This window comes from Natator depressus, chromosome 2, assembly GCF_965152275.1.
Source record: "Natator depressus isolate rNatDep1 chromosome 2, rNatDep2.hap1, whole genome shotgun sequence".
Lineage (NCBI taxonomy): Eukaryota > Metazoa > Chordata > Testudines > Cheloniidae > Natator > Natator depressus.
This window is the reverse complement of record NC_134235.1, coordinates 28,622,474-28,641,834: the sequence shown is the minus strand read 5'-3', so window position 1 is coordinate 28,641,834 and position 19,361 is coordinate 28,622,474. Positions and strand designations below refer to the sequence as shown.

At 41.0% G+C, this 19,361-nt stretch overlaps 1 protein-coding gene across 1 annotated transcript in view; it reads right to left on the bottom strand.

The window, feature by feature from the left end:
* CSMD3 (CUB and Sushi multiple domains 3) overlaps nt 1-19,361 on the bottom strand; it is a 1,169,988-nt gene that overhangs the window by 893,926 nt on the left and 256,701 nt on the right. Inside the window, exon 4 of the mRNA XM_074943928.1 lies at nt 10,601-10,795. Within this exon, the coding sequence (XP_074800029.1) occupies nt 10,601-10,795 (195 nt within the window). The remainder of the gene's footprint in view (nt 1-10,600; nt 10,796-19,361) is intronic.

Below are 19,361 nucleotides of genomic sequence, written 5' to 3'. Positions count from 1 at the left end.
GATTTTTTCAAACATACATCCATAATATTAAAATATGCATATAAGAATTTGTCTTTTTCCTAAAAAATAATCAGTCATCTTTATCTATCTGTTGTCCCTCGTCTTATTCTTAGATTATAAACTCTTCAGTACACGTACCATCTTTTTGTTCTGTATTTGTACAGCACCTAGTACAACGAGGTCCTGGGTCATGAGCTCCCCCTAGGTTGTATGATAATACAAATAATAAATAATAATAACAATAATTCCAGCAGGTAAGAAAATATCTAAATATCTCCGCATTGTGGAAACCCACCATGAGCACCATGTATGAATTTTGACAGATGTGCACAATGGTTACTTGACATTCAGCTAATCATAACTTTGAAGAGAGTTTTGTTACATAGACGTTTTCTTTATAAATGAAGAGTAAGACGACAAAGCTCTGGAACATTAATCCAATTAATTGTAAACAATGAAAGTATCTAAAAGTCATATTTAAAACATAACAGATACATTTCCATGGCTGAGAAATACATACCACGTTATTATTTTTGGGTCTGTCAATAATATCTATTTAGTGTAAGACTGTATATTTATAAATATTTATATTATTTTATAATACCATGCTTCCTGACTCTCATCTCATGTCAGTGTTGGTCAGGAGCAGCAACTGCAGTGAATTCAGTGGAGTTTCACCACTGCACAACTAATTTGAGTAAGTTCAGGATTGGGTATTATGTCTCTATGGACAGAGACAGAAGCGCGCGTGCACACACACACACACAGATTATTCCTCATCAGGATCTACTATATTTGTTCACATAAACTGTGACTGGGACTGTACATTTATGTGAAATGACCCTGATAATGAGAACCAAATATTGTGCTGAGATAATGACACCGAGATAATGAGAAAAGGCGAATATGCCAAGATATGATAGAAAGCAATGTCAGTGCAGTTCATACCGGCATATGTTTGTTTCCATTTTATTGTTTAAAAAATTACAGATTTCAGAGGCAACTAAGATCTTTCAGCATAAATATAAACCACAAAATGAATTCTTCCCCCCTCCCATTTACACCATGCTGTTATCTCAATTGAAAATCCTTTTTCATCAAACTAAAAACACAAAACAAAAACTATTCTCATGTGTAATTTGGGGGGGACTGTCATTACCATTTGTAGACTGTGGTACCATCTGAGTTCCTTAATCTAAGAACTGTGGGAACCTCAGCCATTCATGACTATTGAGCTAGGTTATTAGCTTTAAAATGTCTCAACTGGAATTTAAAATGAAAAATGAAAAAAATGGGCTCAGTTATCAGATATATAAGTCATTGCCTTCTTTCAGACATACATTTTTTGGTATTGCAATTAAGGTTTTCGCTTTCTTTTCTTTTTGATTTTTAATTTAACAACCCAATGTGGGTTAAATTCAAGTCACTTAGGGCAAGATTGAGATTTAGCTTCAGCCCGGAGGAAGAGGTGGCATGTGGCTGCTCCTGGGGAGGAACTGTTATTCTTGGAGTCTGTTCCTTCTTTGCTTCCAACTCATTAGTGGGGGAAAGTAATTTACTGCAGCCCTTTAGCTGGAGCAGCTTGCTTCCCTCCCCAGGCCATCTTAGCTCCACTGACTGGCACACTGGGGGTAGGTAGAGCTGTGATAGTGGGGTGGAGGATAGATTTTACTTCCCCTACTCCCACTTTCTCTCCTGCATGGCCATGTAGAGCTAGGATACAAATCAACCTATAGGCATGGAGTGTGGCTTTATGGTTAGAACAGGAGCTCAGGGGAGCTAGGTTTTATTTATGACTCTGCCACTAAACCACTTACATATCTGTGCCTCAGTTTATCCTTCTATAAAATGCATATATTACTGTATAATCAACCCTCAGGAATGCTGAGAGGTTGAATTGATTTTCTGTTTTTCAAAATGCTTTGAGATCCTCTGGATAAACGTGCTGTATAGGCACAGAGTATTATTGGTATTATATAAGCAGATCTGCTTCCTCTAGCAAAGCTTAGTATCCTGCCTCGATTTAGACCATCTCAGATGCATTTTTCCTACTCTCTGCCTTTATACCTGCCCTATAAATGCCAATCATTCAAAAATTAATCTGATTTACTTTACCAATGGGAATATATCAGTGATGTATAGTTAGCATAATTTTCCTCTCCAGCAGCTTCTGAATGCAGAAAATGGGAAAATATTTAATACTGAGCTGGATGCTCTAACTCAAATTTGACTCTTAGAACATTTTTGCATTATACAGATAGCTTGGAGCCTATATAAGGGAAGTAAATCCATTACACAATAAGAGAGAAAATACAATTTTTAGATAACCATGTTGGAAGGACAAATATAGAATTCTAAGAACCATTTGGAGAGAATAATTTAATGACCTTTCCAGACTTAAAAATGCAATTTGACAAAGCATGGAAAATGAGCTTGATATACTGGACGATAATTAATCCAAAAGTCTAAAACACATCTTGCCCCCACAAAATGTGCACCTCAGTCAGATGCTCAAGCACTCAGATTTGCTCTCACAACTGAACTGAAGGTGCAGAAATGCCTGTGGAAAAAGTAAGGGCATAATTAAGTTGAATGGCTCATTCAATGTCTTTTCTGTTTTTTCCAAAAATTTCTTCTAGACACAATAGCACAAAAATGGTTGATCTGGATATCTGATGTGCCTGCAAACTGAGCATTATTAAGATATTACTCAGCAGACATTTTGGTGGGTTGGCTTTCAGTCCTATCGCTATTTAAATCATCATCAAAATCATCATCATCCTCTCCACACCATAGGTGCATAAGGCAGAAGCCAAACAATAAAAATCATCCCTATCCTGGGCTTATTTTTTCAGCCCTTTTACGTTTTGATGTTGTAACGCTACTTCAGCCATTAGTGCACTATGGACTGTGACTTTAGGTCACACTTTCCATCTCTTATCCCCAGGTTGCCAATGAAATGCTTGTTTAAGTAGCCTATTATCAGGCATTCTTAAAAGATGTCCAAGAGACATCCTTCTCTTCTTCCATACTATCTGTATTATGGAAGGTTGTCATGCATATTCTAGGATCTCCCCATTACTTACACACAGACACACACACACACACACACAGTGTGAGAGAGAGAGAGAGAGAGAGAGAGAGAGAGAGAGCGCTGGCACACTAGCTTCTGCTATAGTTAAAGCTGTCTAAGTATTTCTATTCTAAGATTCTCCTATCAGGGAAGGGTTAGGCACTTTCTGAAGGACAAAAAGCCTTCCTCAAAGTAGTTCTTATAACTGGGAAAAGATTAGATGAAAGTGAGTTAATTCCATGCTTCTGTAATTCCCTCTGTGTGGGATCTGTTCCACCTCCCTTCCTGAAGAGAGAGCCTCCAGGAATTTCTACAACAGAAATAATTTCCCTACCAGAGGATATAGGAATAAATTAGTATCCCTTCAAATATTTGGTGCTCAATGTGTTCTATATTCTGTCAGAAAATTCCCAACATGCTTTATTGGTAAGCGTGGATGTTTGGGACCCTACTGTGCTCAGGTGGTCTCTTCAGATTATTTTTGCATATAAAGAGCAAAAGATAATACTTAAACTGGCATTGACAGGGATTCAGCAGAGAATCTTTTGCTCAGGCATCAGAGTTTTGCTTTTAATGGGAGGTGCAACCCTACTTCCTGCAATCTCCACAACTTCATATCATGGAATCCTGGGAAGGAACCTCAGGACATGTAAACCCTCTTCCTCATTTGGCTGGCTGCTTCATTTCAGAGCTCAGCTATGGAAAGCCTTCTTAGGACAGAAGAATTGCTTCTCCATTAAAATGCTGAAGGGAACTTAATGAGCATCCTGTAACTTCCAATATAAATTTCATGAGTCAAATTGCTATATATGATGAGAGGGCAGGGTTGATACCACAACTTTGCTGTTGGAAAGTGGACTCACAATGTCAGATTAAATAAATAAATAAACCATCCTCTCTTGAATGAGGTAAAGGCTCTTTTGCTTCTGATCCTTGGATGCTTGTATAGTTTAAAGGGTGGCGTATTTCAGTTGGATACTGACCCTTTGCTTGTCCATATTCCAATGCTTCTCCAACCTGGATGAATGTTTATATCTGTAACTACCAATTCCATATTATTTGTATTTCTTTCCTTGTTACCCCTTACATCTAAATTAGACTCCCTTATCCAGTGTGGCAGACCACCACTTAGCCTTTTTGCAGCATTTACATGTTCAAAGCTCAGCTCTCCGTGACTCTACTTGCAACTATGAGTGCTGAGTCCTGGGCTTTCAAATTAAGAACCCATAAAATAAGGACTACAACCTCTGAAAAGTTTAGTTTAAGACCGGATTTTAAAGATATTTATACATTGCTCCATTCAGTAAGTAATTTAGACAGATAAGTAATTTAGACAGATAAGTTCTCTTTTCAGAAGCAATGTAGGCATTGATTTCAATGAGAGATGATTTTCTTAAGTATTTTTGAAAATTCCACTAGTTGCCTATTTGCATCTTTAGGTGCCTAAATTCCTTTAAAAATCTGGCACTGAAGCCTGTAATTCTGAGCAGAACTCTGGAAGAGGCAGGGACAGAATCTAATTCTCCAGAATGGTCATCCTTCCTCTTCCTGCAGTCCCTTGCCTCATTCACTACACACCTTCCAACCTCTGCAGAAAATGAAGTGGTGTTCTACAGACAACTATGTCATTAACTGCACAATCCTGATTCATGCCTTTTGTTCCATCCAACCAGTGCACTGAATGAAGCAGGGGTCCTGTGGAAAAAAATATCATGGAATCACAAGGCCTGTATCAAGGATTGCCAGGTGTCCGTTTTTCGACTGGAATGCCTGGTTCAAAAGAGACTCTGGTGGCTTCAGTCAGCACCACTGACTGGGCCACTAAACGTCTGGTCAGTGGTGTGGCAGGGCTAAGGCAGGCTCCCTGCCTGCCTTGGCTCTGTGTGGCTCCCAGAAGTAGTGAGATGTCCCCCGTCCAGGTCCTACACGTAGATTCAGCCAGGGGGCTCCGCACGCTGCCCCTCGCCCCAGGCACCAGCTCCACAGCTCCCATTGGCCGAGACCCATGCCCAATGGGAGTTGAAGGGGTGGCACCTGCGGACAGGGCAGTGCGCAGCGCTGCCTGGCTGCACCTCCGCGTAGAAGCTGGAGGGGGGAAATGCTGCTGCTTCTGGCAGTTGCCTGAGATAAGCGCCGCCTGGAGACTGCACCCCCTCCCATGCCTGAACCCCCTTCCTAAGCCCTGATCCCTTCCCACCTGCCGAATCCCACAGCCCCAGCCTGGAGTCCCCTCCTGCACCCCAAACCCCTCATCCCCAGCCCCACCCAGAGTCTGCACCCCCAGCTGGAGCCCTCACCCACACCCTGCACTCCAACCCCCTGTCCCAGTCTGGAGTCCCCTCCTGCACTCTAAACCCTTCAGCCCCAAACTAGAGCCCTTTCTGCACCCCAAACTCCTCATCCCCAGGCCCACCCCTGTGCCTGCATCCCCAGCTGGAGCCCTCACCCTCTCCCACATCCCAACCCACTGCCTCAGTCTGGAGTCCCCTCCTGCACCCCAAACTCCTCATCCCCAGCCCCACCCAGAGTCTGCACCCCCAGTTGGAGCCCTCACCTACACCCTGCACTCCAACCCCCGTCCCAGTCCGGAGTCCCCTCCTGCACTCTAAACCCGTCAGCCCCAAACCAGAGCCCTTTCTGCTCTCCAAACCCCTCATCCCCAGCCCCACCCCTGAGCCTGCATCCCCAGCCGGAGCCCTCACCCTCTCCCATATCCCAACCCACTGCCTCAGTCTGGAGCCCCCTCCTGAACCCTGAACTCCTAATTTCTGGCCCCATCCCAGAGCCTGCACCCCCAGCCAGAGCCCTCAACCCCTTCCACACCCCAACCCCCTGAGCCAACCCAGTGAAAATGAGCAAATAAGTGAAGGTGGGGATAGTGAGTGATAGAGGGAGGTGGAATGGAGTGAGCAGGGCAGGCTCCCCAAGAAGGGGCAGGGCCTCTGAGAAGGGGTCTGCCTCAGAGAAGGGGCAGGGCAAGGGTGTTTGGTTTTGTGGGAGTAGAAAGTTGGCAACCCTAACTGTATCACAGTGCATGTGGACAAAGAGAGTGAACTATGGTTGCATGGTTAACTTTAATTCTGGCATCACCTAACTTTTGCGTGCTTCACTTTGCAACCTTAACATATTAAATATATTGTCTGTATAATTACTAGGTTTCTGAAAAAGCAAACTGCAGAAACAGAAATTCCATGATGTGGAATCCTACTGACTACTGGCTTAGAACCTTTAGATCTCATCCATTCTGCAACTTGAGCTAACAGAGTAACTGCAGAGATAGCAGTAGTAGGTTGTTATTCTTCAGGTGGACCAGAACTAACCTAGGATGGGACACACACTTTGCTAGTGAGTTTCACTGGTATTTGCTGACAGCAGAGGAACGGTGAGACTCAGGAATCTTTTCCATTCTCTTCTTCTGCCCTAGCTTGACTCCTTCTGCCTGTGTACCCTCCAGCCTGTTCCTGTTCCAGTGGTGTCTCTACTTCCCCCACACAGCTACTTATTCTTGTTTTCTCTGACTCACTCTGTGCTCTTTGTTGAAGTCTCAGTCTCATTAGGATTTAGTTGACAAACTCTGAGCACAACTATACTGAGCATGTGCAAACTGAGATTTTTGCAAATGATATAATATAACACTTTTGGGTTAAAAACAGTTTTTGTAAAATCTCTGGGAATTAAAATAAAATCATTTTCTTAACACTTTTTTTCCCAATTAAAATTCATTTCCAAATTAAACAAAATATAGCAGCATTAGAATAAAAGTTTCCGTAATATAATTGCTTCTTTTATCTTGGAATAGAACAACCTTTTAAAATATAAACGTCAGAATATTATCCCTGATTATCAAATTGTTTAATTAATATAACCTTTACAGAATGACAATATTATATATAATTTTGACCTTATTTATTAGCTTTCAGTGAATTATTCCTACCCTCCTGCATTATGCTGCAGCTTGCAATTTCTATATTATCTCAGAAATAGAAGGCAATATGATGAAGCTCTTGTCATCTTTCACCATTAAAGTCAGTCTTATCAAAATTAATATGTCAAGGAAGCAGGCTTTATTTAAAAACTGGTCATGGATTATGCACGGTATAATTGACCACTTCACAACACAATAAACCCAAATTGTTTTTAGTTTAACTAACATTTTTGGACTTTTAGTAAATCCAATAAATATTACATTATTTCAAGGAATGCCTGACAGCCTTGTGAAAATTTCAGGTGAAAATTTTCAGTAGGTTATTATGGATACCAGTTGGCAATTGGGTTTTGAAATAAAGCAATGAGTCTATTGTGCTACTGATTACTGGAGGTACTCATTTTCCAGCAGAAATCAAACGAGACTTGTAGAAACAAACCAACCATTTTAGTGCTCCCCCCACTAAAAATGCTGAATCAGAGGAATCTGATGAAGCCTACTGGAATCTCCAAAATACAAACAAACAAACAAAAAAAGAACATTTGGTAACAAAAATATAGCATCTAAAAATATGTAATGATGTCATTCCAGGAAACCTAGGCCACGATTCTGCATTTGCAATCTCCTGGTTATACCTTTGTATTCAGATGAAGCCCTGTTGATTTAAATGGGAATCCACCTAGATGAAAGGGCCCAACCACAAGGATCTGATTGCAAGATCACACTCCCAGGAAGAAAGATCATTCACTGAAATGACCTAAAAACGTGAATGCTTGGAATTTACCTGTGAATGATGAGAGACAGAGAATATCTGCCTACAAGAGTCTATTTCACAGGGATCCAAACATGCTACAAATTATGTAGTCCATTCCTAGTGTGCTAAAAGTGACTGCAGGGTTGTTTGGTTTGTTTCTTCTTTGGTTAGATCTATTTACATTATGCTATGAATTTCACTGAGAGGCAGACAATGAAATTCAGCAACTGCTGGAGTGGAAAATACTTTGACTTTTTGCACTCCAACTAATCAAAATAAAAGGGAACAAAAATCATACATTTATCTGAAAAAGATCACCAGGAATTATTCATCAGGAATTCCCCAGAATTGGAAGAAATTCCTTCCCGACCTCTGGTACATACATACACACACACACATTCACTGCATAATATTCCTTCTTAATGTAAAGGCCATTGGTAGGGAGTGATAAGACACTTATCAGTGAAACTCCTAAGGATGAGGATTTAATCAAGGAAAGTCTCCACCAGAAATTGAGGGAAAGCAACAGGAAGCTCATTAGAGGGTAATCACTCTTAGCAAACTCCCGCAAAGTTATATATTGGATAATTAAAGCATTTTACAAAGTGGTGAGAAACCTGTTAAAAAGAAGTACCAAAATCTACTATATCCAATATAAGCCTAGGTATTTGTCATATGGAACACAGATTCATATATTTTAATACAAGATGGAGCCATTGTGATCACCTAGTCTGACTTCCTGCACAATCCAGGCCAAAGAACCTCCCCCAATAATCTCTGCATTAAGCCCATGATTTCTATTTGAGCTATAAGATATCTTTTAGAGAGACATACAGACTTGACTTAAAGTGACAGAGAATCCATCAAACACAATGTTAAGTTGTTTCAGTGGTGAATTATCTTCAGTATTAAAAATGTGTGCACTTTTTCTAGCCTGAATATTTTTTTTTTAAGTGGGGAGACCAGAATTGGACACAGAATTTCAGCAGTGGTCTCACCAATGACATATATAGAGGTACTACCATCACCTTCTTCCTACTTGATATCCTCCTGCTTACACATTTGAGGATTATATTTGTGGTTTTAGCAACAACATTGCATGGGGATCTCATGTTCAACTGATTATCTGCTATAACCCCTAAACCGTTTTTAGTGTCACAACATTCTAGAATAGAGCCCCAATTTTGTTAGTGTGACCTACATTAATTTTTTCTAGATGTTTGTCCTGGCATTTATTAAAATAGATTTTGTTCAAGTAAGTATAGCTGCTGTGACAAGGTTGGGCCAGATGGCTACAGGAGTGTGATAGAAGGCAGATATATTAGCCCCAGGTTAAGTGGGGGTCCTGTTTATGTCCCATATCAGCTGTTCCATGATTCTGTCTGGGATCAGTGTTAAACTAACCAGTTTATAGTTTACCTGGGTCATTCCATTTACCCAGTAAAATTCTGGCATGACTTTGGCTTTTTTCTTCCTACTCAATTTTTCTCCTGATTGTTTTCAGCTTTAGGAATGGGCTTTTTAAAGCAACAAATTACTGGCTGCCTTTATATTCTGTTTGCACATAAATTAAATTAAGTCATAATCCCCTGCACCTGGGAAGCCATCTATTCTTAGGCCCGTGATCAATTCATCTTTATCTACCAGAATGAGGTCTAATATAGTATTACCCTGAGATGGATGCAATACACTTTGTGCTAGAAAGTTATCTATAGTTTTAGGAGCTCCAATAATGTTTAACTGGTGGTAGCATGAGACCTTGAGTATATGTCCCTCAGATTGAAATCTACATAAGGTATTGCTCATGTTGAAACAAAATAGCTAAGAATAAAGGCCAAATCATGCTTGCTTTACTTCTGTCATCAATGGATCCATTTCCATGAGTAAAAGTAACAGACATGTAAGATGACAGAAAGTAAATATTTGTTTTCATTTTCTCCCTCTGAACTTCATTTAGTAGAGGTAGCTAATTGATAACTTGTGTGATAAATTGCTCCCACTGATAAGACTTCCATTAACTTTATTAGGTGCAGCATTGGACTCTTGAAGAACAGATATCTTCAAAAGAGTGTGACCAAATGCTTCATGAAGCAGATCTGAAGAAATGATGATTCTCAGCCAGTATAAGTGTAATGTATGAATGACCAATAAAAATAAGTAAATAAAAAGGTCAATAGTTTCTTCAGGAAATGTGCAGTGCTGTCCTATGATGGTGCATTATTTGTTGTAGTTATGAGATAATTTATTCCAACATAGAAATATTTTTGAAAATTATTCTCTAAACTGTACTTTGCAATTGGTGACATTTTTCCAAATGTGAAGTGGAATTTGTATATTAGAAACTAGATTGAGACATTATGACTAAACAACTATGTAATGTTCAGCATTCACTGTGCATAAGTAAATGGGCATGGTCATAATTTCTTCCATCTTCCCCTTACTTCAAGAGGAAACTAAGTTACTGAATCCTTTTATAGGGTGTGGTTTACTTCCTCCTCGTGCTCAGCAATGCTGTCTGACTTCCTGCCTCATACCCACATAGGGAAATAACAATGTCATAGAGCCCCACCCCACTCCGAAATTCTTTTGTTTATTTCCCTGTGTGGCCACATCAGTCATATTCACAATCGAACACTAAGTATCTAGTTCAGAATTCTATCTTTTTCATCTATTGTAAAAGGGGGAAGAACTAGGTTTTAAAAACAGAACTGGCAGAACAATTAGGAAGGGCATACAGTAAGGCTGATAACAAGTAAATTGTTAAATTTATTTTAGAGAAATAGTAAGTTGCTTCAATTCATAAATGTACATTAAATACTTAAAGAAAGATTAGCATAGCATTTCTTACCTCTGCAGATAGGAACTGGGAAATCCCATGATGCTGTGTTCACTGAGTTAGCTATGCAGGTAAGCTGTGGGTGGCCATCCAAAATGTATCCAGTTACACAACTGTAGTGGATTTTATCACCAACATCAAATTTCATACCAGACAAGATACCCTTTGGTGGAATTCCTGGATTGCCACAAGAACTACTCTGTAACTCTGTAAGGGAAAATATGAATTTATTAATTATTTTTATATAAATCACTGTCTATACTATGCTAACAATTTGTAAAAGTAAACTGTGACCATTTAGGGCAGGGGTGTGTCTTCATGTGTGTTGGTACAGCACTTAACACAATAATTCCCCCGCGCTGATTTGGGGGGTACTGTGGGGGTACTGTGGGAAGAACTGTGGGGGTACTGCCAGCATCCGGTTAAAGGGGCACCAGGGTCCTGGGAGGGACATGGGGCCAGGTGTGGGCGGCGAGACACCAGTCTGAAGAGGGTGCTCAGGAGCCTGGAACGCTAATTCCCTGAGACGACCAGCAGGTGGTGCTGCTAGTGAGTCTGTGCCCGGTTACACCCAGTAAGAAAAATACTGTTCAAGTTAAAAGCTGATCTGATAAGAACCCAGTGTTAAAACTAGTAAGCTAATACTCCCAGGACTCAAAAAAGAGGGGTTACACTATTAATACTTATTCAAATGTCAAACCTAGTTTGTTTGATTTCAAATTTAAAAATCTGAATTAAAAAAAAAATTGCACCCTGGCAAATTCATAAATTGACTCTCTTTCACTTTAAGAACGGGGATTTTTCCTTGTCTGGTTTCCACACTAGGGTCTCTGTAGGGAAGCATGCAAGCTGGGTCTGGCCGCAATCAGTCAGCTGACAGACAGCCTTGAGTAAGGTTGAGTTGTGCCTCTCTGTTTTAGGAAGCAGCCTGCTTTGTCTCTTTCCGTTTTAGAGTTCTTGTATGTCACCATTCTGAATTCTAAGGAATAAAGTAGTGTTCCTTCCAGCAAGAGTATTTTTTAGTTTTATCAAATGTCTCTGTTTGTTTGCTGTGAGCATAACAGAGCACTTTGGTAATATATCTATACAAACAAAATATTATGGCATCATAAACATACAAATGATCATAAATATTAAACATTCCTTGAGGTCCATCTAGAGAAATCATCCTGCAACGACTTCTTTCCAATAGGGAAAAAACAGATTACAAAGGAAGGTTAGCTAGAGAAATTTGATATGTTAGTGACTATGAACTACCTGAATTCAACATAGTGAGCAATAATACACAGGCATATAAGCACATTAGATTTGAAGGAAGTATTAATAAAAAGGAGTGAATAGTGTGTGCTGGAATTATATATTTACAATCCATGAGCATGAAAACATAGTGCATCATAAAAAGGACAATAATTAAAATATAACAGACTACAATTCCTCGAGAGATAAAAAAGTGGGAAGCAGGCAATGTGTTTTCCAGAGAGATTGCTCAAAAATCTCATGATAAAAAGTGACTTGTACTGGAAATGAACAAGGGAAGGAAACCAAAGAATAATACAGAGAATCACTTAAGGACTTGAAGGGTAAAGATTAAAGCAGCAGAAGAGTAGCATGAAATAATGAAAATTAAAGGGAATAAGAGGAATAAGAAGGAGTTTTGCTAATATAGAAAGGAAAATAAGACATACCAGCGAGAAAGGAGTGCTAATAAAGGAGAGAAATATAAAACAAATGTCTGAAGAACGGTTAACCCGTGAACTGCTTTTACAATTTGTCTTTAATGAGAAGAATATGGAACAGAATGATGGGCAATTGTGAAGAACTGAACATCTTGACACTATTGTTGTTAATAAAAAATTGGTATGAAAACACGTGGAAAAATGATAATGCATCAATCAGCAGGGTGAATGATATTCATTCTAGTATGGTGGGAATTAATGTGGGAATTAATTAACACAGTAACTCCTCACTTAAAGTCGTCCTGGTTAACGTTGTTTCATTGCTGATCAATTAGGGAACATGCTCGTTTAAAGTTGTGCAATGCTCCCTTATAACGTCGTTTGGCAGCCTCTTGCTTTGTCCATTGCTTGCAGGAAGAGCAACCCGTTGCAGCTAGCTGGGGGCTGGGGGGACGGGGGGCTGGGGCTTGGAACCAGGGTGGACCCGCAGATCCCCTATCAGCTCCCCTAAGTTTTCCCTACGTTCCCTGTGCGGCAGCGCCCAGCAGGCTATCAATTGCCGGCAGATCAGCTGTCCCTCCCCCCACTGCCATGTGCTGCTCTTGCCCTCTGCCTTGGAGCTGCTCCCTGGAGCCTCCGGCTTGCTGTGCGGGGTGGGGGTGGGAAGAGAGAGGGGCTAATGTCAGGGTGTCCCCCCTCCCCCCTGCTCACCCCATCCATAGAGCGGGGGGAGACACGACAGAGCTCAGGACAGAGGGAGCTTGCTGGCCGCAGCTGCCATCTCAACTTCCTGATATATTTAAAAAGGCAGTGTACTTAGAGTGGGGTCAGCATCCTTAAAGGGACAATGTGGATCTCTCTCTCTCTCTCTCACACACACACACACACACACACACACACACAAAGGGTGTGTGTCTCTGTCTCTGACTGCAATGCTGTCTCTCCTCCCTCCATTCGTGCTGCCTTGTAGAGTGTGAGGCTACATGAACAGCAATGTGTTAACCCTTGAGGGCTCAGCTGATTGCTAGTTCATCATTTAGCAGTAAGGCATTCCCTAGGAAATATCCCACCCTCTGACTTCACCACCTCAGCCAAGCTTCACAATCATCATTGCTGTGTACAGTATTAAATAGTTTGTTTAAAACTTATACTGTGTGTGTGTGTGTGTGTGTGTGTGTGTGTGTGTGTGTATAGTCTTTTGTCTGGTGAAAAAATTTCCCTGGAACCTGACCCCCGCTATTTACTTTAATTGTCATGGGAAAATTGGATTTGCTTAACACAGTTTCGCTTACAGTCACATTTTTCAGGAACATAACTACAACATTAAACGAGGAGTTACTGTACATTAATTCAGAGTCAGTTATTTTGGAACATTTCTGGTGAAAGGGGGAGGAACAAGAGAACTGGATAAAAATCTAATGTTATGAACCAGAAACTCTGCAAGCATAAAATCATCATCACTCTATTGACTTCAGTGAAACTATGCAAAATTACACCAGTTGAAAATCTGACTCATACTATTTTCACTATAAAAAACAACTCAAACCAAAGAACCTTATCCATAACCAGCATCACCTTGTCCCCACCCCCAAAAAAGTGGAAAAAATGAGCAGTTGTAGCAACTGCCATCCAGTAAATCTGTAATATTGAGTTACATTCTCAGCACTATATGATCAGAAAAATATCGACAGATTAGTGGGAAGTTCAGAGAAGATCAACAAAAATGATCAGAGACCTAGAGTAATTGATTTAAGGACAAAGATGAAAAGATCTAAATGCATGTAACCCACCTAAGCAATATATACAAGGGAACAAGACAAGAGTCTGCATATAGGAGTAGAGTGTTGTTAACACCAAGAATGGAGATGAATTATTAAGTATGGAGCAGAGAAGTATAACTAGTAATTGGATTCAATTAAGAAAAAGAGAGTGTAAGATTCATATAAGCATGAAATATATTGACAGTGAGATCTAGTAGATTATGGAATTGTCACCCCGAGGCAGTGGTGGATATGTCATCCTACTGGACTTTTAAAAATAAGGTGAGGTAATATTAAAATATTTACCGTAAGGGAACAATCCTGTATTGGCAGGGTTGTATGCTGGATGACATAATGGCTCTTTCCATCTCTAAATATTAGGGGTGAGATCCTATGCTGCACCACACAACTCACAACCCAGCAGCAAGGGAGCTAAGGAGGCTTCTTTATGCTCTCCTGAGCCTGGCCAGCTCTGAAGCCCCTTTTGTAACAGCCCAGGGGCCTGTCTGAGCTATGGGAGGCTCCAGGTGCTATCCTATGGGCCACGTTGCCATTCACAATCTCCACAATACTATGGCCCCACCCTAACAAGACTCTCCTATTCCCAGTCCTGTTGTTAAGGTTCATGAAAGTGTCCTCAGAAGGCAGCCTTACAGTTGTCTTCTGCCATTCTTTCTCTGGAGGAATCCTCTCACAGCTGGAACTGGGGTTTTAGGCCCCTTTTTTGTCATTGCAGCCATTTTTTGGTGATGTAAAGGGGTCAGAGCAGGGGTAGGGAATCTCATCCTATGATTTTAATACTTCCTTTGGGTGTTATTTTAATTCATTTGCAACTATATATAGGTCCCTTAGACATTAGGGTCACTGTACATACTATGTTCAGTCTGGATTTACCCTACAAACTGAACACTTTTGGAAATCTGGATTATAGTGCTCTCTGAAAGCACGGGTGCTGGAACAATTTTTATAGTGGGGGTGCTGATGATGGAAATCATGTATTTGGTGTTTGTTATTACTGCTTCAAGCCAGAGGGTATGGTAGCACCCCCAGCACCACTGCCTAAAAGGCTCTGCAAATAATAGAGCTAGGGCAAGGCATAGGGAAGTCCTTAAAAAGAAAAGTGAAATCTTAGATCTATACCTTCAATAATCGCTGCTTATAATGACGCCCTTCATCCTGAATACCATTCACCTAGTATTGCTATCACAATAGAATGTGCTCTCACAAACTGTTATTATATTTTAATAACTTAATTTAAAAAATTCTCTTTCCTGTATGTAATCAGTTTTCCAGTTGCATTATTACATGGCACTACTAAAAAATTACATGGCCTTCTCCATTTCATTTTTAAATGGCTAATGATAAATCAAGTTTTCTTCCCCCTCCACTTCAAACAATTTTGTACTAACATGGGATAATAATGCAATTGTGAAACTGCTAATACATTTGTCACTTCTTTGAGTTTTTTTTTTATTTGGAACAAATAAAAATGCATGGTGATTTAAGGGTAATTCATCTGGGAAGTGCATTAGTCTTGTCTTTTTTGTAGGCAGCATTTATTTTAATATTTATAATATGTGCCTAATACCAAACCTCTGGGCGGATGTAATTAGCCATGAACCACCCAAATTCTCCCCCCTGGTAAAACCCTATGAGAAAAGATCAACAAACATAGCTGTTTCAGACAATCAGAGAAGCAAATTTCAGAGCTAAGGGTGTCTCAGTGGCAATGTAGTGCTACATTTAAATCCAGGGTCTGTTGGCTTGAGTTCCTCATCTGATAGGAACTTAGGAACTGCCATACAGGAAAAGACCTGAGGTCCACCTAGTCTCTGACTGCAGCCAGCACTTAATGCTTCAGAGGAAGGTGCAAGAATCCTGTAGTAAACCAATCAGCCTTCTGTAAACAGATCTGCTTCCCATATTGCTCCTGATCATAGGTGCTGGGACTATGGGTGCTGCCGCACTCCCTGGCTTGAAGTGGTTTCCATCATATACAGGGTTTACAGTTTGGTTCAATGGCTCTCAACACCCCACTACACAAATTGTTCCAGCACCCCTGCTTCTAATCCCTTATAGACATTGTTTTAAAACCTGAAACCTGAATTTAATATCCCTGACCAAATGTTTGTGAGCAAATTATTACAGTTCTGAATACTTTTATCCATATACATTTCTAGTCCTGTTTTGAAACTTGCTAAATTCTTGGCTTAATGACAACCCAATGTTCCACATTCTAATTACAGGCAGTGGGGGAAAGTATTTCCTTTTACCAGTTTTTAAATTGCCACATTTTAATTTCATTGAATGTCCCCTTGTTCTTGTGTTCCGAGAGAGGGAGAACAGAAGCTTCTGTTGATAGATATTGCAACCGCATGCAAAAGCTAAAATAAGGGGGAATGATTAGGCCAAATGGCCAAGACTGTAACAGCTCCAGAGAAGTACCACCGCTCGGATGGCTTGCATATCCTGGTTCAAGACAGTCCCAGAGGAGAGGCAAGACACAAAAAAAGGACTAGGAATATAAAGGGCAAGCTTGAACCGAGAGAGTTTCAACAAATGGACTGACCTTTAGTCCAAGGGGGGACCCAAACCTGTTTAGGGGTTAGAAGGGCTTTAATCTGCCAGGTCCCTATAGGGCTGATGGGTCACTTCTGGTACATTTAGTATGTGTCTAGATCTTTTATTGTTTTATATGTTTTCTCTGTAGGCTTTTGTCTTTTTTAATAAATATGCTCTGCTTTGAAAGAACAGTTTGGGTCACTATTATATCATTGACATTGTCCTTGGAGACAAACTAAAGAGTAAGGGTTGACCATTTGTCAGATCCGCTTAGAATAATCACAGTGAAGTGCAAGTGGACTGCAGCCTAAAACGCCCCTGGTCAGAAAGGAGAGGGACTTGGGTCCCTGTCCAGAGAGGTGTATGAAAGAGACCTGAGCACAGAGAAGACCATGGAGTGGGAGTTAAAGGTGCAGTTACCCTGAAAATTGTGACATTCCTGATCTATCTTCTTTATACCTTTCATTACTTTCTATACTTTTATCATGTCCTCCCGCTTTTTTCTCCATTCTAAGGGAAACAAGGCGAAAGTTTTCAGTCTGTCTCCATAAGAGTTTTTTATGCCTTTGATCACTGTTGTCTGCCTTCGAAACCCCTCTATCTCAACCACCTTGATCCAGTGTTTAAAGTGTGTGTGTATGTGTGTGTGTGGGGGGGGGGTTACAGACATGGGAATTTTTTTAAACTCAAGGGGGATTGCTGAGGGACACAGAGATTCTACCACTGCTGCTACCACATACAGCTCCCAAGGCACCACTCCACTCCCCTATGGACCGGCACCACCCATGCATTGGCTTGTCAGCCCATCTTGGAGGGGAGCTGTCATAAATATAAAGGGAAGGGTAAACATCTTTAAATCACTCCTGGCCAGAGGAAAAGCCCTTTCACCTGTAAAGGGTTAAGAAGCTAAGACAACCTCGCTGGCACCTGACCAAAATGACCAATGAGGAGCCAAGATACTTTCAAAGCTGGAGGGGTGGAAAACAAAGGGTTCTCTCTGTCTGTGTGTTGTTTTCGGGACCAGAGCAGGAATGCAGGTCAGAACTCCTGTAAAAAGTCAAAAAGAAAAGGAGTACTTGTGGCACCTTAGGGACGAACACATTTATTTAAGCATAAGCTTTCGTGAGCTACAGCTCACTTCATCAGATGCATTCAGTGGAAAACATAACGGGGAGATTTATATACATAGAGAACATGAAACAATGGGTGTTACCATACACACTGTAATGAGAGTGATCGCTTAAGGTCAGCTATTACCAGCAGGAGAGCAGGGAGGAAAAAACCTTTTGTAGTGATAATCAAGGTGGGCCATTTCCAGCAGTTGACAAGAACGTCTGAGGAACAGTGGGAGGTGGGGGAGGAATAAACATGGGGAAATAGTTTTACTTTGTGTAATGACCCATCCACTCCCAGTCACTATTCAAGCCTAAGTTAATTGTATCCTGTTTGCAAATTAATTCCAATTCAGCAGTCTCTCGTTGGAGTCTGTTTATGAAGTCTTTTTGTTGAAGAATTGCAACTTTTAGGTCTGTAATCGAGTGACTAAAGAGATTGAAGTCTTCTCCGACTAGTTTTTGAATGTTATAATTTTTGACATCTGATTTGTGTCCATTTATTCTTTTACGTAGAGACTGTCCATTTTGACCAATGTACATGGAAGAGGGGCATTGCTGGCACATGATGGCATATATCACATTGGTAGATGTGCAGGTGAACGAGCCTCTGATAGTGTGGCTGCTGTGATTAGGCCCTATGATGGTGTCCCCTGAATAGATATGTGGACACGTTTGGCAACAGGCTTTGTTGCAAGGATAGGTTCCTGGGTTAGTGGTTCTGTTGTGTGTTGTGTGGTGAGTATTTGCTTCAGGTTGGGGGGCTGTCTGTAAGAAAGGACTGGCCTGTCTCCCAAGATCTGTGAGAGTGATGGGTCGTCCTTCAGGATAGGTTGTAGATCCTTGATGATGCGTTGGAGAGGTTTTAGTTGGGGGCTGAAGGTGATGGCTAGTGGCGTTCTGTTATTTTCTTTGTTGGGCCTGTCCTGTAGTAGGTGACTTCTGAGTACTCTTCTGGCTCTGTCAATCTGTTTCTTCACTTCAGCAGGTGGGTATTGTAGTTGTAAGAATGCTTGATAGAGATCTTGTAGGTGTTTGTCTCTGTCTGAGGGGTTGGAGCAAATGCGGTTGTATCGTAGAGCTTGGCTGTAGACAATGGATCGTGTGGTGTGGTCTGGATGAAAGCTGGAGGCATGCAGGTAGGAATAGCGGTCAGTAGGTTTCCGGTATAGGGTGGTGTTTATGTGACCATCGCTTATTAGCACCATAGTGTCCAGGAAGTGGATCTCTCGTGTGGACTGGTCCAGGCTGAGGTTAATGGTGGGATGGAAATTGTTGAAATCTTGGTGGAATTCCTCGAGGGCTTCTTTTCCATGGGTCCAGATGATGAAGATGTCATCAATGTAGCGCAAGTAGAATAGGGGCATTAGGGGACGAGAGCTGAGGAAGCGTTGTTCTAAGTCAGCCATAAAAATGTTGGCATACTGTGGGGCCATGCGGGTACCCATAGCAGAGCCACTGATTTGAAGGTATACATTGTCCCCAAATGTGAAATAGTTATGGGTGAGGACAAAGTCACAAAGTTCAGCCACCAGGTTTGCCGTGACATTATCGGGGATACTGTTCCTGAGGGCTTGTAGTTCATCTTTGTGTGGAATATTGGTGTAGAGGGCTTCTACATCCATAGTGGCTAGGATGGTGTTTTCAGGAAGATCACTGATGG